This window comes from Misgurnus anguillicaudatus, chromosome 24 (genome assembly GCF_027580225.2).
Source record: "Misgurnus anguillicaudatus chromosome 24, ASM2758022v2, whole genome shotgun sequence".
Classification (NCBI taxonomy): domain Eukaryota; kingdom Metazoa; phylum Chordata; class Actinopteri; order Cypriniformes; family Cobitidae; genus Misgurnus; species Misgurnus anguillicaudatus.
Genome location: NC_073360.2, coordinates 687,941 through 706,861, shown reverse-complemented (window position 1 = coordinate 706,861; position 18,921 = coordinate 687,941). Strand labels below are relative to the sequence as shown.

The window sequence follows — 18,921 nt, the reverse complement described above, 5'->3', positions numbered from 1 at the left end:
TGAGACAAAACAATGGCACTGGTTTATGTTCAGATATGTCAGTGGAAGATGTTTTTAAATTGAGGTACCTAGCTCAAACATGCATTTTAGTCTGGGACTATAAACCCTGTCTGGGAATTAGCCCCATATAGTTTTAATCTACAAATGTGGCACTACCAGACCGGAAAAGCAAAAGATTCACAGTTTTCTTGAATTGTTCTGTTCCATAGCGATGATGAGGACACTTTTAAGATCCTCATTGCCACAGACATTCACCTGGGTTATCTGGAGAAAGATGTCGTCAGGGGAAACGACACATTTGTGACATTTGACGAGATCATGAAACAGGCTGTGCAACATGAGGTTGGAATGAAAATAATGCACACTTTTATTTTTAGGATTTTATTTTTGGTTTTTCTAATCAAATGTAAATGTGAAGTTTATGTGAAGTTAAACAGGCTGTCCAAATTGACAGCCATTTCTCAATTTGCAGTTATCTTTCTGCAGAGATTTGTGTGTACACCATGCTGTCAGTAGGACGTTTTTCATGGTGGTTCTCTCTTGTAGGTGGACTTCGTTTTGCTGGGTGGGGATCTGTTTCATGATAACAAACCATCCCGCAAGACTATCCACTGCTGCATGGAGGTGCTGAGGAAGTACTGCATGGGTGACCGTCCAATCGTCTTTGAGATCCTCAGTGACCAGGCTGTCAATTTCAGTCACAGCAAGTAAGAAACAGAAACATATGAAGAGTTTCGTTGCAAAACGAGATAACCACCGTTTTTTTAATTGTTCAGAAATCTCGTGTTTTGGTTGTGCATTCCAATTAATTTCAATGCAACTGCAGTTGGTTTGTTTTGATTTAAACCTTCATAACTTAAAAAATACAGCTAAGTAGCATCATAAAACAAAATAAAAGCATGATAACATAATAATAAACATGTTTTGACAAAAATGTTAAAAAATGGATTTATCTCATTTTGCAACGAAACTCTTCATATTGTCCTTGTGAAACATTGGTAACACTTTAAAACAAGGTTTAATTCATTCCATAAGCAGCATTTACTACACAGGGGGTTTGTTTCCCAAAAGCAGTGTTAGCTAACTATGTTCGGTCGTTGTTGTTACCATTGAACTCTACTGGTAACGACAGAACTTGTGGCCATAGTTGCTTTCGGGAAATGCACCCCTATGTAGTAAATGCAGTTGATGGTGATTTACTACTTATCTCGGAACCGGCTTTATTGATAAGATGCGTATGACAATCGCATACCCTACCTTATGCCAATGTTTATTTTAAGTGTTACCGAAACATCAAACATAAATACCTTGGTAGATGTATTTTTTTGCATTATTAATGACCATTTTATAGTAATGTACAAAATGATATCCATATGCATGCCTGTGACCTTGTGCTTATTATGTTAGGTTTCCATGGGTTAACTACCTGGATGAGAATCTCAACGTCTCTATTCCTGTTTTGAGCGTGCATGGTAACCATGATGACCCCACAGGGGTAAGAGATTACATAATGTTGTTTTTGGTAGTGCTCAATCATTATAGTTTTTTCAACATCCTTTTCAATATTTAGAGAGCAGAACCCAATTAATGCATACCCTTTATAGGGTTTCATTCATAAAATCATATAAAAAAAATGCATTTCTGTATTCTATTTTAGGGATTATTCACCCAAAATTTATTTTTTCTGATGAACACAGAAGAAGATATTTTGATAAATGATGGTAAGCACACAGCTTATTTCAACCATTGACTTCCATAGTAAGAAAACAAATATAATGGAAGTATTGTGATAAATGATAAAGAAGATATTTTGATAAATGATGGTAAGCACACAGCTGACGGTACACACTGAATTCCAGTGTATTTGTTTTTCCTACTATGGATGTCAATGGTTGCAATCAGCTGTGTGCCCATCGTCATTTATCAAAATATCTCCTTTTGTGTTCATCAGAAAAAAGAAACTCATACAGGTTTCAAACAACATGTGGATGAGTAAATGATGACAGTTTTTGAGTGAACTATCTCTTATAGCAGCATCACTTTTAATCATTTAGCGGGTGTGCACACCAAAGCTTTTAAACGTGGCTGAAAACGCCAGGCGGACGCCGACTGCAAGCTTTCTTCAGCTGAGCGCTTTGGTTGCTGTGATACTTCTGCTTTGTTTATCAGTCATTATACAATGCACTGGGTGGTTGTTGGGAGATTTGTCCTGTCCCACCTTTACTGTGATTGGACAGCCGTGTGAGAACTGACATTGATCAGCTGAGCTTTTCGCCCAAAGTTGAATATTTTTCAAATCTTGGTGCTCAGCGCTGAGCGCGGAAAAACCGCAGAGCGCCGGCTTTCAGTGTGGAAAAAAACGCAGCGCTTTTAATGGAAGCAATTGGAAACATACACCGGCCGCTGGTGTAAAAGCTTTGGTGTGCTACTCCCTTAGAAATATGGAATTGGAATCATTTAGATTTATAGATCTATGAGTAACATACTTTGCTATAAATTGTGTCAAATGCTTATAACAATAGCCTTGGTGCGTGGAATATGAATTTAAAATAATTACACCATCAGTTTTAGGCATTTTCTCTCAAACAGCACATCCATATTTTGATGTATCATAATGTCATATACAGTGGGTGCTTTCGCTTTTAGGTAATGGTAAGTAGACCAAATTTAGTTTCTTTAAATACATTTTTATTATAATAAAAATAGGGTTCTGTCTTTTAAAAATAACAATGTTAAAAAATACTATTTAAAAAAAGTTATTTTGTTATTTGGATGAAAAGATATAGCCTATATATTGAGTTGTCTAATCTCTGTCTTGGTCTCTAGTCTTTACCTCAAAGTCAATACCCTGGATTTATTTAACTTTTTTCGGTAACACTTTAAAATAAGGTTCATTAGTTTTAATGTTAGTTAATAAATCTTTTAATTGTTTTGTTCATGTTAGTTCACAGTGCATTAACTAACATTAACAAGATTTTAATAAAGTATTATGAATTGTTGAAATCATGAAAGACATTAACCAAGTATTAAAAAAAATGTTGTATAAGTGCAGTTCATTATTAGTTCATGTTAGCTAATGTTGTTAACTAATGAACTTTGTTATAAAGTTTAACCCTTTTTTCAAATAGGTGTTAAGTAAAGAAGTAGGGCTACATAATGTGGTCCTTCAGTTTGACACATGTGCTCTAACTTGTTATAATGGGCTTTAAAAGAGACTTGTGCTTCTTTTGCATGTGGTGTGAAACAGTTGGATTTTGTTTTTATTTCAGGTTTAGAGTCACTCATATATTTCATATTACTTGATGCTTTGCACCTTGCAGTGAGTTTGGGTTCATCTTCATGTGTTGCAGGCTGATGGTCTGTGTGCTATAGACCTGTTGAGCTGTGCTGGTTTGGTCAATCATTTTGGCCGTAGTCGTTCAGTAGAAAAACTTGAGATCAGTCCAGTTCTTCTGCAGAAAGGAAACACCAAAATCGCCCTCTACGGCATTGGTGAGTCTTTTTTTAATGTTCAGCAATGGTTATCTAATGCTTTTCTTTAGTGGTCGACTGATATATTGCAGAGGCCGATAAAAATCTTTTTTTTTTTGACTGCTAGATTCTTTGGTTTGGTCACGTTGGGGCATTAGTTCCTAAGTAAGATGAATACGCTCGAACCTACGCAGCGCCCCACAGACCAGTTGGCGCACGACTCCAAAAGCACAGCGAGTGCAACCTAAGAGCAAACTGCTTCATATGCTTTCAAATCTCTCCTGCAGCCCCCCTGTGCCACACGCGCATAGCCATCCTTTGATAACTTTATGCTAATTGTCTCGTAAGGCACAGTACTCGCAAAAAAATTACCTTCAATGGCATTAACTAATATTGCATGTTTTCTTTACTAAAAACGCTCGTAATTGTTCATGTGCCATTTAATGTATAAGTATGCTGTTCTTGTTGCATTTACACAGCGGGTATAACCAGCAGATGTCCTCAACACGCCGCGTGTAACTGTAAACATTGAATTTAATTTTTTTGTGTAATCTAATATATCTTACCTTTTGCTGTAGTCAATGTAGTAGAAAAAAATCCGATGTTATTGCTGTGTGTCGCCCGTCTCTTTCAATGAGGCATTTCTAAATCTGTTTGTCATACACAAATGAGTACCATCCACGCCAATAACTGACGAGAGAAGGATGACGTGAACTCCACTGCTTCGTTCTCATTGGTAGTCGCTCCTGAAATTCGCTCGACATTTGCATGAAGTTAAACTTTTCTGAACTTTCTCGTGTCGCTGGAGACCCACATATGGTGGCCAACGGTCACTTTCGCTCGTGTCGCCGGAAGTCGCCCGGTTTCCATTGAAATTAATGAGATCGCATCGCTCTGCTACTGCTGGTCGCTGGCTGTCTGAATGAGGGGTCACACAGACATCATTTGAATCACCTGCAGCTCGAACTAAAGGTCAGCAACATGACTTCGGAAGAAACAGAAATTAAAAAGAAGCAGCCCCGTCATCTCTGACGTCTGGCAGCATTTTGGTTTTCCTGTCACTCGACGGTACGAGTTCGGTAAAAAAAATGATAAACTAAACACAACGAGTTTGTAAAAACTGCAAAAAAAGGCTAGCATACACAATGTCAAACACTTCGAATATGATATGTCATTTAAAACGGTATTACAACAACAAGCTCCTGGAAACCCTAGCGAAAAAAGCAAAAGGCCAAACTCACGAATTGGTAAGGGTACTGGAGCCCAGGTACCATATTCTGTCACGCATGCACTTCAGGTTATTCCAGCCCTGTACTGCAAAACAAAAGAAAATGTAATTGATCATCTGAAAAAGGCAGAGAGTGTGGCTGACGGGTGGATTTCGAGGGCATTTCCCGAGCTACATTACAGTTATGGCTCATGTTATAACCACTGAATGGGAAAAGAAAAGTTTTGTGCTTGAGACACTTTTTGAGTCACACACTGGAACAAACATAGACAAAGTGTTAAAAGCAGCTATACAAGAGTCGTGGCTTTAAAAGGGCTGATCGTGGAATTGTTGTCATTACTGACAACGCATGCAATATGGATGTAGCAGTGAGAGAAGCCGGGTTGTCATCTCATATCAGGTGTTTCGCGCACAAACTTGCTTCGACAGCTCAATAGATATGCTGGAACACTATCTTGAGCAACAAGCAGTTATAACAGATGCTCTCTTGAGCACAGAAGTGCACAAAAATGCCCGTCAACTTGATATTCTCCACAGCAACGACATCACTGATGCCGAAGAAATAGTAAAACTTCTTAAACCATTAAAACAAGCCAGCACTGTCCTGTCTGATGAAAAGAACGCCACCCTGTCACTCATTGTGCATTTTAAATCCATAATGGAGCAGAGCATGACACTGGACGAGAAAGACTCCACAACTGTAGCTAACATGAAAGCAGCTATCCTGCAAAACCTGTCAAACGGATACACGTAAAAATCAAAACCACTGGCCCGACTTGTTTCCATTTCTGCTAATCGATATTGGGTTGAAATCAGATGAAATAAAACTGAAACCATATGCAATAGAATTGAATCAAGTCGCCAAATTGGGTGCAATACCCAGCCCTACTGACAATGCTTATCTGGGCAAAACACAAGCCATGTGATTAAAGGAAGTGCCTGCAGCCCTTAGAGACGGGAATGTTGTAAGACCTATCTGGGGAAAGCTATGAAAATATGTCCGCTGCATTAAAGGTTCCTTAGAGCACAGTGACCTCCATAATTCTCAACTAGAAGAAGTTTGGCTCAACCAAGACTTTTCGAAGATCTGGTCGGCCCCTCTGAGGTGAAGAGCCTTTGTAAGAGAGGTGACCAAAAACACAATGGTCCTGTGAGGAGATGGGACAAAGTTCCAGAAAGACAACAATCACTGCAACCCTCTGCCAATCTGGCCTTTATGGCAGAGTGGATAGAAAGAAGCCTCTTTTCAGTGCAAATCATAAAACCCTGGTTGGAGGTTGCACAAAAGCACCTGAAAGACTCACAGGCTGTGAGGAACAAGATTCTGTGGTCTGATGAAACCAGTATTGAACTGATTGGCCTCAATTCTAAAGGTTGTGTCTGGAAGAAATGCTCATTGCCTGTCCCATCCCAATAAAGTAAAGCATGACCTTATGAGGCAGCGAGGCAACAAGTCAGGTGCCTATGTTTTCGGACGCAGCCAAACTCTGCAGGAGTAAGATTTGAGGAACCCTGACATACAAATTCTCTGCCATCTGCACTGTACAGTGAAAACTGGGATTCATCCATGAAGAGAACAATTCTTCCAAATGCCAGACGCCATGACAAGCATTGACACGGCTAACTTAAAAAGACTTTGTGTTTATCTAATTTACAGCCTAATTCACATTCACAATAATCTAATTTACATGTCACACCACATGGAAAACAGGGCAATTGCTACTTCCGTTTCATAGCGCTTTACTGTGCTTTCAGGTTCTATTCCAGATGAAAGGCTGTACCGGATGTTTGTAAATAATCAAGTGACCATGCTTAGGCCCAAAGAGGATGAAGACAGCTGGTTCAACTTATTTGTCATCCATCAAAACAGGTTTTTTATTCAGATTTTATTCATTTACACATATGCATTTGGCAAACACTTTTATCCAAAGCGAGTGCATTCAAGCTGTACATTTTACTAGTATGTGTGCTTCCTTGGATTTTATTACACTGAAAACACACTACTCTACTAGTTTTGGCTACAGGACACACATATCTGTATCTGTCAAAACTGAAAAACCATCAGTTCATTCTAGCATTACACAATGGTAAGGAAGCAAGATGGATTTTTTTCTGTTCAGATGGTATAAAGCAGTATGCAGTCTCTTTAAACATCTTCTGAATATGTGTTTGCATTGCTCTTGTGTATTTGCAGGAGTAAACATGGTGCGACTAACTACATCCCTGAGCAGTTTCTGGATGATTTCCTGGATCTGGTGGTGTGGGGTCATGAGCATGAATGTAAGATCGCTCCGGTTCGTAATGAACAACAGCTCTTCTATGTCACGCAGCCCGGCAGCTCTGTGGTCACCTCGCTTTCGCCAGGAGAGGCGGTCAAAAAGTATGTGTGAATGCTCCCATTCCTGAACACACACATTTTGACAGATATTTATACAATGGTCCTGGTTCTTTAAAACCTAATGTCTGCAAACCATATGTGGGGAAGGCTGTTAAATCTAACAGACAGTACTTTCTTCTCACTTAGTGTTTAAAAGCAAGTCTACAGAAAAGCATATGCGATGGATATGTAGCATAGCGGAGAATAGGCTTGAAGGTTTAAAGGAAATGTAATGAGTACAGCTTTGTCATTTGCACACAACCTCATTACATTCCAAAAATGTTGTTATACAGCTGTACAATAACAATAAAAAGCTATTCTATCATGACATGTTTTGAAACATTGTTAACATTAGATATTTATATTGTGCAGTCAAAAAATATCCTGGAATTGTACTGGAATTGTTTATTCATTTTTCATAATCAGTCTATATTAAATACCTCATAAAAGGGGTGTGCCATATCATACCGTCTATGATAACACTGGTATAATTTTGATAAAAAAATGGCATTTCAAGATTAAATCATATAGCGATGCGATGACGTATGGCACATTTACGTTTCCTAACGCGCAAAGCAACAACGTACATAGACCATAGACAGATGATTTGCTGATTTGTCCTGTATTTATATAAAAATCTGATTTATTTATTTGTGCTTTATCTGAACTAGATGAACATTTATCGCACGACCCCAAGTGTGCCATGATTGATGTTATTTATTTTATGTGTATGCAAACAAAAGTGCACAAGATACATAAAATCAATTTTAAATGGTTAGCTAATGACTTGAGTTACTAGGATCTGTTGGGAATGTATGGGAAACCAGTAGAAAATCTGTGGTAGTGTCATAGTGATGTAAAATGTTCATAAAATGTTATTTCTATTTTGTACTTTGTTTACATTTGAATCATGCTGTGTGATCGCGTTACTACTATTGCACTTTAATGCTGCTTCTGACACCTAATGACATTGGCTTTACACTTCGATTTAGGTAGTCTGTCATCAATGACAGCTCATTGGATGAAAGTTATGAACTTATTTCTTACTTATTACACAGCTCGTTGAAATTAGGGATGCACTGATAAGTCGGCCGACATTACATGAAATAGCTGTGCGAGTCAGAATAGTTATCGGCCAGGTATTATTAGTGTATATCTGCAGTTATCGTTGCATCCCTAGTTGAAATGCTTGATTCTGATTGGCCACTCGCGACATTTGTAGATAACAACCACTCAAAACTAATAACATATGGTAATCTGGATTCTGCAAATCATTTTGACAGGTACGGTTTAGTATTACACCAAAATTTAATATAATTTTGTGTTTTAATTTTGTGACATTTGAACGTCTTGTTTTATCTTAACCTGATAAGGATCACTGTGCCGTACACGGCACACCCCCCCCCCCCCTTGCACGTGAGGCTGCATAAACGTCCTTGTAACTTTGAAGCATTAAATCTTCAAAATATACGGTCATGCGACACATCGTTTGAAAGCTTAGACTTTTGGGATTCCATTACGCGCACACACAAAGCATAATATGATTTATAGCCATAGTCATAAAACTGTAATCTAGTTGTTAGTTACCTGTTAGTAATCCAAAACGATTTGTTCGCCTCACAATCTTGTCGTTTCTGACCGAATTACGATATAAATACTGTATACAATTAGTTCACTACCAGACCTTCATTCAAATCTCACTTTTCATTCATGATTTATAATAATATATTCAGATGTCACGTTTATTGTGCAATGTCTGAGGAACAAATACGCCCCATTGTGGAATTTCAGCTGTTCCATAAGAGGCTACAAACGAGAGTATGCGGGTTTTCCTTGCGGAAGGTCTGAATTTGTTAAAAATTAGCAAATTAAATATTTCAAATATAATGTTCCTTAACTTACTTATGAGGTAAATAGCAGTGTAATACGCATGATAATGTACATGCAAGGCAAGGCAAGGCAAGTTTATTTGTATAGCACATTTCATACACAAAGGTCATTCAAAGTGCTTTACATAGAAATGAGAAAACAAAAATCAAAGATACATAAATTTAAAATATCAATTAAAAGAAAATAAATGTGATTTTAATAAAAACTGTTTAAATGTGTGAAAAAGAATAAAACAGGAATAAAAGTATAAAACAGTTAAAAATAAGAATAAAAACAAGAGAAATAGAAAATAATTAAAATAATGCATATATAATATAGTGCAATCAGTTCGGACGCAGCATAGTGCTCATTCAGTAAATGCATAGCTAACCAGATGTGTTTTGAGTCTGGATTTGAATGTGGCTACTGTTGGAGCACATCTGATCTCTTCTGGAAGCTGGTTCCAGCTGCGACTGGCATAATAGCTAAAAGCTGACTCTCCTTGCTTTGAGTAAACCCTTGGTATTTCTAGCTGATGTGATCCTAATGATCTGAGTGATCTGATGGGTTTATATTCAATGAGCATATCAGCAATGTATTGAGGTCCTAGTCCACTGAGTGATTTATATACCATTAATAATACTTTAAAATCAATCCTAAATGTTACTGGTAGCCAGTGTAGCGACCTGAGGACTGGTGTGATATGTTCATATTTTCTGGTTCTGCTCAGAATCCTGGTAGCAGTGTTCTGAATGAGCTGGAGCTGTCTTATGGTCTTTTTGGGAAGGCCAGTGAGGAGGCCATTAGAATAATCCACCCTGCTGGTGATGAAAGCATGCACAAGTTTCTCTAAGTCTTGTCTGGAAACAAAGCATCTAATTCTTGTGATATTTTTGAGATGATAATATTCTGATTTAGTTATTGCTTTGACATGACTACTGAAACTAAGGTCAGACTCCAGAATCACACCAAGATTCCTGAATTGATTTTTAGTTGTTTGACCCCTAGCGTCAAGGTATGCATTCACCTTGAGAACTTCATCTTTGTTTTCAAACGCAATGACTTCAGTTTTCTCTTTGTTTAACTGAAGAAAGTTTTGGCACATCCAACTGTTAACTACTTCATCAATGCATTTGCACAGGGAGTCAGTGGGGCTGTAGTCATTAGGGGATAGAGCTAAGTAGATCTGGGTGTCGTCTGCATAACTGTGATAGGCAATTTTGTTCTCTCTCATTATTTGGCTTAGTGGGACTATATACAGGTTGAACAGGAGTGGCACAAGAATTGAGCCTTGCGGGACTCCGCATGCCATGGATGTCCACTCAGATATATGGCCACCTATACTTACATAATAACCTCTCCCTTCTAAGTTTGACTTGAACCATGCAACTATTGTTATCATGAAATAAGCTCCTGCAGTGTGATAAAGGCCTGATCCACTGGCTGACAACTGGCACCACTACCCATGTTGGAACTTAACTCTGAAGGACAGTGGCCCTCCAGGACACAGGATTCCCCACCCCTGGTGTAGAAAAAAAGGAAATCACAGAAAGTTTTAATGATTACAGACAATTTCAGCATATTCATATATTACAGTACACCTTTGAAATATTTATAATGAAGGTACTTTGATGTGAAGTTTATCTGAATGAATGCTGTAATTGAAATGAATTTAAGTTCATATTCAGAGAGAATAAACAGATTCTGTGTTTTCCACAGGCACATTGGATTATTGAGAGTAAAGGGGAAAAAAATGAATCTTCAGAAAATTCCTCTACAGACTGTGAGGCAGTTTTTCATTCAGGATGTCACACTGTCTGACTACCCCGAGCTTTTCAGTCCAGAGCAACCCGACGTCACACTCAAAGTCCAGGCCTTCTGCCAGGAAAAGGTACCCACAAACTTATTACACGATAGCATAGCACAAAGATAATGTGTCTTATTCATAGCAAAGTCATATTTTTCAACACTTTGATGAGGGGACAGGGTCGCAGTGAATGAAATTATGAAAATCATTTCATCTATTGTGGTAACCATGTCAACTCACTAACCAGTTTGGCGGGTTATGTTTTACAATTTATTGTCACCATTTGCTGCCAAATTTTAAGCAGTCATACTCAACTCGCAGCAAGGCAATGTTAATACGCATTATTAAGGTCACATGCTGTACATTCAGCAGCTTTCATGTCTTTCATAACATTACAAAAAGCAATAAAATAGCGTTGTGCCTTTCAAAAATTTGTTTCCTTTGTTTTCCTTTATCTCAACACTTCTTAAAAATAACTTACTCCAACTCAACTTTGACTCTGTACATTTATCCAGAGCATTAACTCGATGAGAGGTACAGTGCACTGCGCTGCCAAGTCTTTTGTTTTTTGCAGACTTCAAATTTGGGCTACTTTTAAAGTTTCAGTGTGTTGATTCTTTCTGCGGGTTAAAGGTAAAAGGATTTTGTTTATTAGAAGTTATTGGTATTTGGGCTGTAAATAGTCATTGGGATGCTTTTGTGCGAGTTTTGAATGTCCATTGGGCTGGTTTTGAAACACCGCGTTTTTGACCCCTGGGAGTTTTAGAACGGTGAATGTGTATTTGAGAAAGAGTTCAGACAGGAATAACTAAACTGTATTTTTTTATTTATCAGGTTGAGGAGATGCTTGAGGAAGCTGAACGAGAGAGACTTGGAAATACCCTAACTCCTGAGAAACCTCTCATCAGGCTACGGGTGTGTATTGATTGCATACCCTCTCATTACAAGAATATCTTGTTTGCTGTTTTCTAGGTTCATGAAGCACTTGAAAATGCCCAAATGTCACGTTAGCCTGTTCAGCGTAATAGTACTAGGAAATTGTATATTATTATGTTTATTAAGTAATGGAAGGAATAAACGTCAGTCACACATATATTATGTTCTGCATATATAAATTAGCACGTAAACGTTAAAAATGATAATTTAACTGTTTTATGTTCTTCTGTCTTTCATGTGGCTCTCACTCTCAGGTGGATTATAGTGGGGGTTTTGAAGCGTTTAATACCATGCGCTTCAGTCAAAAGTTTGTGGATCGGGTGGCAAACCCAAAAGATATTCTGCATTTTGTTAGGCACAGAGAGCCCAAAGACAAAATTAAAGGCAAGTCACACACATACAGTATAAATTGCTGCAATAGCTCACAGACAATATACATTAAGAGTATAACTTTTTAGGGCTGCAAAAGGATTCATCAACACTAATCATATGCAGAATAAGTTTATTTTATATACAGTACATAATGTTGCTTAAAATTATTCATATCCTTTGTAAATATGACCAAAGAAGGCTGTGGAAATAAATCTGCATCGTTAATACTTTTGATATTTTATTTATAAAAATCTACAAAAATCCAACCTTTCATTGGAGAACAATAATTTTAAATGGGGGAAAATCTCATTATGAGAGAAATATTTTTCTCTAATACACACTGCTCAAAATTAATCATACCCTTTTATTCAATACATTTTGCAACCTCCTTTTCCCAAGAGAACAGCTCTGAGTCTTCGGCTATAATTCCTGATGAGTTTGGAGAACACCTGACAAGAGTTTAGAGACCATTAATTCATGCAGAATCTCTCCAGATCCTTCAGATTCCAGCTCCATGTTGGTGCTTCTTCTCTTCAGTTAATCCCACTCATTTTCTTTAGGGTTCAGGTCAGGGGAATGGGATTGTCATGGCCAAAGCTTCATTTTGTGCTCAGTGACTCATTTTTGTGTTAGTTTTGATGTTTGTTTTGGAAAATTGCTTTTTTTAGTAGCAAACACTCAACATTAGTTTGGTGCACACAGGGGTAAAATGTACCCCATGTGTAAAATGAAATATACTGCTGTATCTTTAATTTTGTGGACCTATTCTTCTGCTGGAGGCCCTGGACATCTTGATCAGATACATGGCATCATGGATTCTATGAAATACCAACAGAAAAAATCAAAACCTGACTGTCCCTGTTAGAAATCATATACTGGGCCATAGATGGATCTTTCTTCAGGGCAATGATCCAAAACAAACATCAAAACTAACTCAAAAATGAGTCACTGAGCACAAAATGAAGCTTCTGCCATGACAATCCCAGTCCCCTGACCTGAACCCTAAAGAAAATGAGTGGGATGAACTGAAGAGAAAAAGCACCAACGAGGATCTGGAGAGATTCTGCATGAATTAATGGTCTCTGATCTCTTGTCAGGTGTCCTCCAAACTCATCAGGCATTATAGGTGAAGACTCAGAGCTGTTCTCTTGGGAAAAGGAGGTTGCAAAAAGTATTGAATAAAAGGGTATGATTAATTGTGAGCAGTGTGAACTGGATAAAAATATTTCTCTCAAAATGAGATTTTCCCCATTTTAAAATTATTATTCTCCAATGAAAGGTTGGATTTTTGTAGATTTTTTAAATTAAAGATCAAAAGAATTAGGGCTGTCAATCTTCCTCTATTATCCCATTCGAATTTCATTCATTATTTTTTTTTAATATTTGATTTATAATCGATTATTTAATGCTCAAATCTGACTTATTAATATTTACTATACCCATCTACACACGTTGTAAAAACGGGCTTATGCATTGCCAATGCCACTATGAGCTCGTATAGTTGACTTGTTTTAAATTATGTCCACTAGAAGACATTGCAGTATTACTAATAAACATGTCATTATTTAATAACAGGTGATAGCTTTCTTGCTAATTAATGATTAAGCTTAGACACAAAATTAACCTCTCGACGCGCACTAGCTCGTGGACGGAAAGACGTCAGGTTTTTTTTATGCTGCTAACAATATATATAGCCTAGTAAGCCTACTGTGTACAAACAACAATAATAATAACATTGCTATACATCGTTTAAAAGGTCTAAGGGTTTAGCATCAGTGTATGGTGTCCGTTTTGAGATACAATTGCTCTAGCATCATAAATATAGTATTTTGTTACAGAAGTCCAGATGACAACATGCATAAAATAAGCTGACTCCTTACCTTTGTGCTGGTATAAGGAACGCGAATCGAATCCAGTCTGTTTCAGATGTGTGAATAACCCATAAAAACTCTCCAACAAAGTACATCCAATGAACATTTTTGTCCACAAATGCGTATAATCCGTGAAATATAATATATTGTCCATTGTTTACATCAGATTTCACATGCTCGTCTTGTAATAGATTATAATATACAATCTGATGACTATTTACATCGGAACACTTGTATATGATATTACACTCGCGTTCAAAACCAGCGCTCAAACTTGTTTGTAAAAGTAGGCGGGAGTATAATACATAATATCCAAACAGCGCTGTCAAATATCATGACGTCATCTGACTCGCGTGTTCCTCCAATGACTTCACTGAAAATATTGATAGACAGAACGTGTAGCCAATTAGATAACGAATTCAACGATCTTTGTATGAAGCTTTATTTCCTGGTGTGGAAACGGCATTTTATACGCTTATAGTGAACACATAAAAAATATTTTTAAATCTATTTTTTTTAAATCCCAGTCGAATAGTAGTTTTAACATTCGATTAGTATTATTTTTTTAAATATTCGAATTATATTCTATTACTGAAATTCGTTTCAACAGCCCTAAAAAGAATTAATGATGCTGATTTATTTTCACAGCCTTTTTTGTTCATATTTACAAAGGGTATGAATATTTTTGAGCTCGACTGTATATATACAAATGCTTGTGTTTTTGTCACCTTTTTCACCCCTGATGGGTTTGCACTCCTGAAAATTGCAACATACATAGCACATATTAAATAATACTTTAGACAAACACAGAATAGACAAACATTTCTATGAAATTAACTCTAGTCTTAATGTTGATGTATACAGCTTATAGCAGTGAAATATCAGACAAGTAAACCAACAGAGTTTTGCATTCACTATGCATATTACAGTACACACAAAACTCAGATAATCTCCTAAAATGGCCTGAGGACAAAGACAGTATACACTTGCGTGAAATACAAACTGATTTCAGTTTGTAATTCAGTCTATTATTACCTTAACTGAGCTGCACATTGTGCTGGGCAAGTTGACAACAATCCTTAATTGCAGTAAAATAATTTTAACATGGCATCCAGTGGGTTAATACCTTATTATTACAGCTTGTATGCACAAATGTTTAAATTTGTGTTTACATGTTAATCATGCTTTGTGTTTTCTGCAGAAGAAGGTATGGATTTTGAAGCACTTCTCTCTCGTCCTACCTCTGAAGTTTTACAGTTGAGGGTGGAAGATCTTGTGAAGGAATACTTCCAGACAGCAGAGAAGGTTCGTACTTTGTTTGGGATTTTAAACAGCTCTCTGCTCTTTTTTACATATTCCATTTAAGTCCATAAATCAAAAATAAATTATTATGCTTAACAGTGTCTCATAGTTATAGGTTTCCAGAGGTTGTAGTTTTTCATTACTTTTAGAAATTGCAGGTGAATTCAATGGAAGATTTCCCTTTAAGATGACTGTGTGTGTGTGTGTGTGTGTGTGTGTGTGTGTGTGTGTGTGTGTGTGTGTGTGTGTGTGTGTGTGTGTGTGTGTGTGTGTGTGTGTGTGTGTGTGTGTGTGTGTGTGTGTGTGTGTGTTAGGGCTGCACGATATATCGAAAACTGTTTATGCAATATGCATATCGCAGGGAGCTGCGATAACTTGCATTTATTTTACGTGTTTATTATTTGTGTGTTGCATGCTTAGATTGTCAAATTACACCAATCAGAAGGTGGTTCCCACACACTTACTTTACTTGGGCGGCTCTCTCAAGTATATTAACAACTGCCCACAACAATTTAGCATCAAATTTTGTCTTCTTTGTCCGTGATAATGACATTATGCGTGCGAGCATGTCGTGTCTTTTCTGATATGACCAAAATTTGCTGTGCGTATCGCGTGCTCGATGAATTAGGTGCTACGCAAAGCTCAGTGTCAACGATATGTATCCTTCCATGTTTGAACTTAATCATAGTTGTATCCAGAGGTCTTCACGGAAGGACACGAGTACCATATTTTGAAATGTTCATAATCCGAGTCGGTCACAAAATTACATCAGGTACAAGCATAAAAAGAAGATCGATCAAAGACGGTGTCATGAGCAATTCGGTCCCCCCGGGCAAGATAAACAGTCTCCCCTAGGACCCCGCGCGACTCCATTGGCTGAATAAATAATCCTCATGCATATATGTGTAGCGCCTTATATATATATTTCTTCAAAATCGCGTTATGATTTATGGTAGATAGAACGTTGATTTAAAATTACAGGATGTCTTTTAAATGATGAGAGCCCTATTTTCTATCTAATGCTGCATTTGATTAAAGCGCACGAGTGACAGACAGGACGTCTAAAATTAGTGTCCGAACTTCCACTTTTGCTAATTTAACGACCAAAAATGATTTGTGCCGGATCCAATACGCACTGGTCACACATGCGCTTGGTCCTGTTTGTAATGCTGTATTTTGGGCGTAACATGCAGTAAGACCAATGAGAGTCTCAGCTCGTGTTTATGAGGATGGCGTTGCAAAGACGGGAATTTAGATGACGCATATGTAAACTGATTTAAGGCCAACTAAAGCGGAGGAAGAATGCTCACAAGCTTAATGTTAAATAATTTTGTTGTTTTTCGACTTGCGCGCTCCTCACAGACAGAAAGAGCAGCTTTGCGCGACTTGTAGCGCTCCTGAGACACAGAAAGAACGCACGCATACAGATAGCTTTTGTCTGTGTTTACAAGTATGGCTTAAAATAACTTTTTGTTTCTAAAAATACTGCAGTGCTTAAAGAATACGTGTACAAACGGCTCTCCTCACGTTTTAGCACTTTGGACCAGCGTGCATAGGAGCGTGACTTAAAAATGTGGGCGCGTCAACCATATCCGATAGGTAAACAGATAGTCATCAAAATCTCTACCGGTTGACAACATTTAAAAACAGGTTAATTATGTTTAAAGCAAAGCATTTATTTACTTACCCCTACAGGTGCGAAGCATGTCGTGTCTTTTCTGATGAGTTCGCTGTGCGTTAACGTGCTCGATGAATTAGTCCTCATTTATTTCGCAAGAGACTCAATAATAATCTTTTACATTCAATCCTTTAATCTTCCTGAACATTTAATCATAGTTGTATCCATTAGAGGTCTTCACGGAAGGCTGCGCATTCTATGTACTTTGTGATAATGTCAGTAGAGTCCCGAGTCGTTGTCCTGCCGTTTATAGGCGCATATTACTATACTGCGCTCTTTAAATAACATAAAACATATTGCGCCATTGACTTTAGACTTTAGACCAGGTTTTTGTCATGGTCAATTCGGCGTAGTCTATTTTAGTCTGCCTCAAAATAGGAACGCGCCAACAATGCGCCTGAACACACCTCCATTGGCTGAAAAGAACTCCTCATGGGCGCAAAGGGGGCGCCTTATGCAATTTGCTATTTCAAACAATCGCGGCGCTAAACGTGAAAATTTAGGGTGGAAACTAGCGAATAGACACGTTGCGTCGCGCAATTGCGCTGTCATTGCGCCGGGTGTAAGATAGAGCCCGATATGTTTCATATAGTAGTATATAAATGAGGCTATAGGTGGGAGGATCTACATTGCTTGTGTCATTTTATTATTTAGATTATTATACTGTACCATTTCCACTTTTGACTGTCTATTTATACAATTACTTACTCATTAATTACTTATACAAAACATGATTACTACATAGTTGAATCACACATTTAAATTATAATTATAAGCCAAGATTACTACACTTTTACCGTAAAGAGTCATTCAGCGCTAAAGTGCTATAGCGCATGTGCAGTCTCAAGCGTGCCTCCGGTTTCTATGGCAATGAAACTTACTCTTGTTTATATAAAGTCACGGCCACGTGCTGCACTTTCTTTCTCCCATGTTTATAGTATTATTATCAATGAACCGTCTTTTTATATCTAAAATGTTTGCTACAAAGATGGTAGCAAATAACCAATGCCAATGTTAATGCCAAGCCCTTGTACTGAACGAGCAGCTCAAACTGCCAAACAGTCATTATGTAAGCTGAATCTACATACTCTATATAGAGTAGGCTATACTTTTGAATCTAAAACAATGACGGATTAAGCTATTTTAATCTGCAACAGAGGAATATAAAGAGAGGCACTTTTACTGCTTCTACACAAACCTATCAACTTTATAATCTTTAGACCTATTTATAATTCATAGACATGCATTGTCTATCATTAATATACTATACATTTTATTGTATAAAGTTATTATTTCTACACCTCTCACAATGTTAATAAATCCCTTTAAAGGGGGTCATATTCACAAGTTCATTCAGCTTTGTTCATGTCAAAGAGAAAGGAAAGAGAGTTTGGAGTGGTTGGATTAATGAAATGAATATAAATATTCAATAAATCAAAGTACTGCGTTATGGTCACACATTACTAGTTTTTTGTCACATGTATAGCATAGTTTAATTACATCTTTAGAATATGCAATACCTCTTTATTTCATTACATATCTAAATGCTAAAATAAAAGCAAATAAAAAAGTAAGACATATCGCAAGGCAAATCGCCATCGCACCCACCAACAGAACTATCGCATATCGCATATTTTCTCATTATCGTGCAGCCCTAGTGTGTGTGTGTGTGTGTGTGTGTGTGTGTGTGTGTGTGTGTGTGTGTGTGTGTGTGTGTGTGTGTGTGTGTGTGTGTGTGTGTGTGTGTGAGAGAACCTGGTATTGTTCCCACAAAGACAGGGATACCAGTAATCTGTGACTGATGAACTAAATTCTTAAACCAAAAAAAAAAAAACAATAACAATGATGTGTCTCTAATTAAAGGATTATTCTGAAAGACACATCTGGCCTTTGTAGCTCGGCATTGAAAATGGTCCATATGGTTGTACACAGCAGTGAACTGTCCTGGTTTAAGAAAGGTCATGTAAAAGTATTACTTTTAAAAGTAACTTTCTCCAACACAGGACTGCA

The 18,921-nt window shown here is 37.4% G+C and overlaps 1 protein-coding gene across 1 annotated transcript in view; it reads left to right on the top strand.

The window, feature by feature from the left end:
* mre11a (MRE11 homolog A, double strand break repair nuclease) overlaps positions 1–18,921 on the top strand; it is a 41,130-nt gene that overhangs the window by 499 nt on the left and 21,710 nt on the right. Inside the window, exons 3-12 of the mRNA XM_055195568.2 lie at positions 210–342; positions 547–707; positions 1,408–1,495; positions 3,351–3,492; positions 6,455–6,569; positions 6,894–7,079; positions 10,665–10,836; positions 11,587–11,667; positions 11,943–12,072; positions 15,133–15,236. Of these exons, the coding sequence (XP_055051543.1) occupies positions 210–342; positions 547–707; positions 1,408–1,495; positions 3,351–3,492; positions 6,455–6,569; positions 6,894–7,079; positions 10,665–10,836; positions 11,587–11,667; positions 11,943–12,072; positions 15,133–15,236 (1,312 nt within the window). The remainder of the gene's footprint in view (positions 1–209; positions 343–546; positions 708–1,407; positions 1,496–3,350; positions 3,493–6,454; positions 6,570–6,893; positions 7,080–10,664; positions 10,837–11,586; positions 11,668–11,942; positions 12,073–15,132; positions 15,237–18,921) is intronic.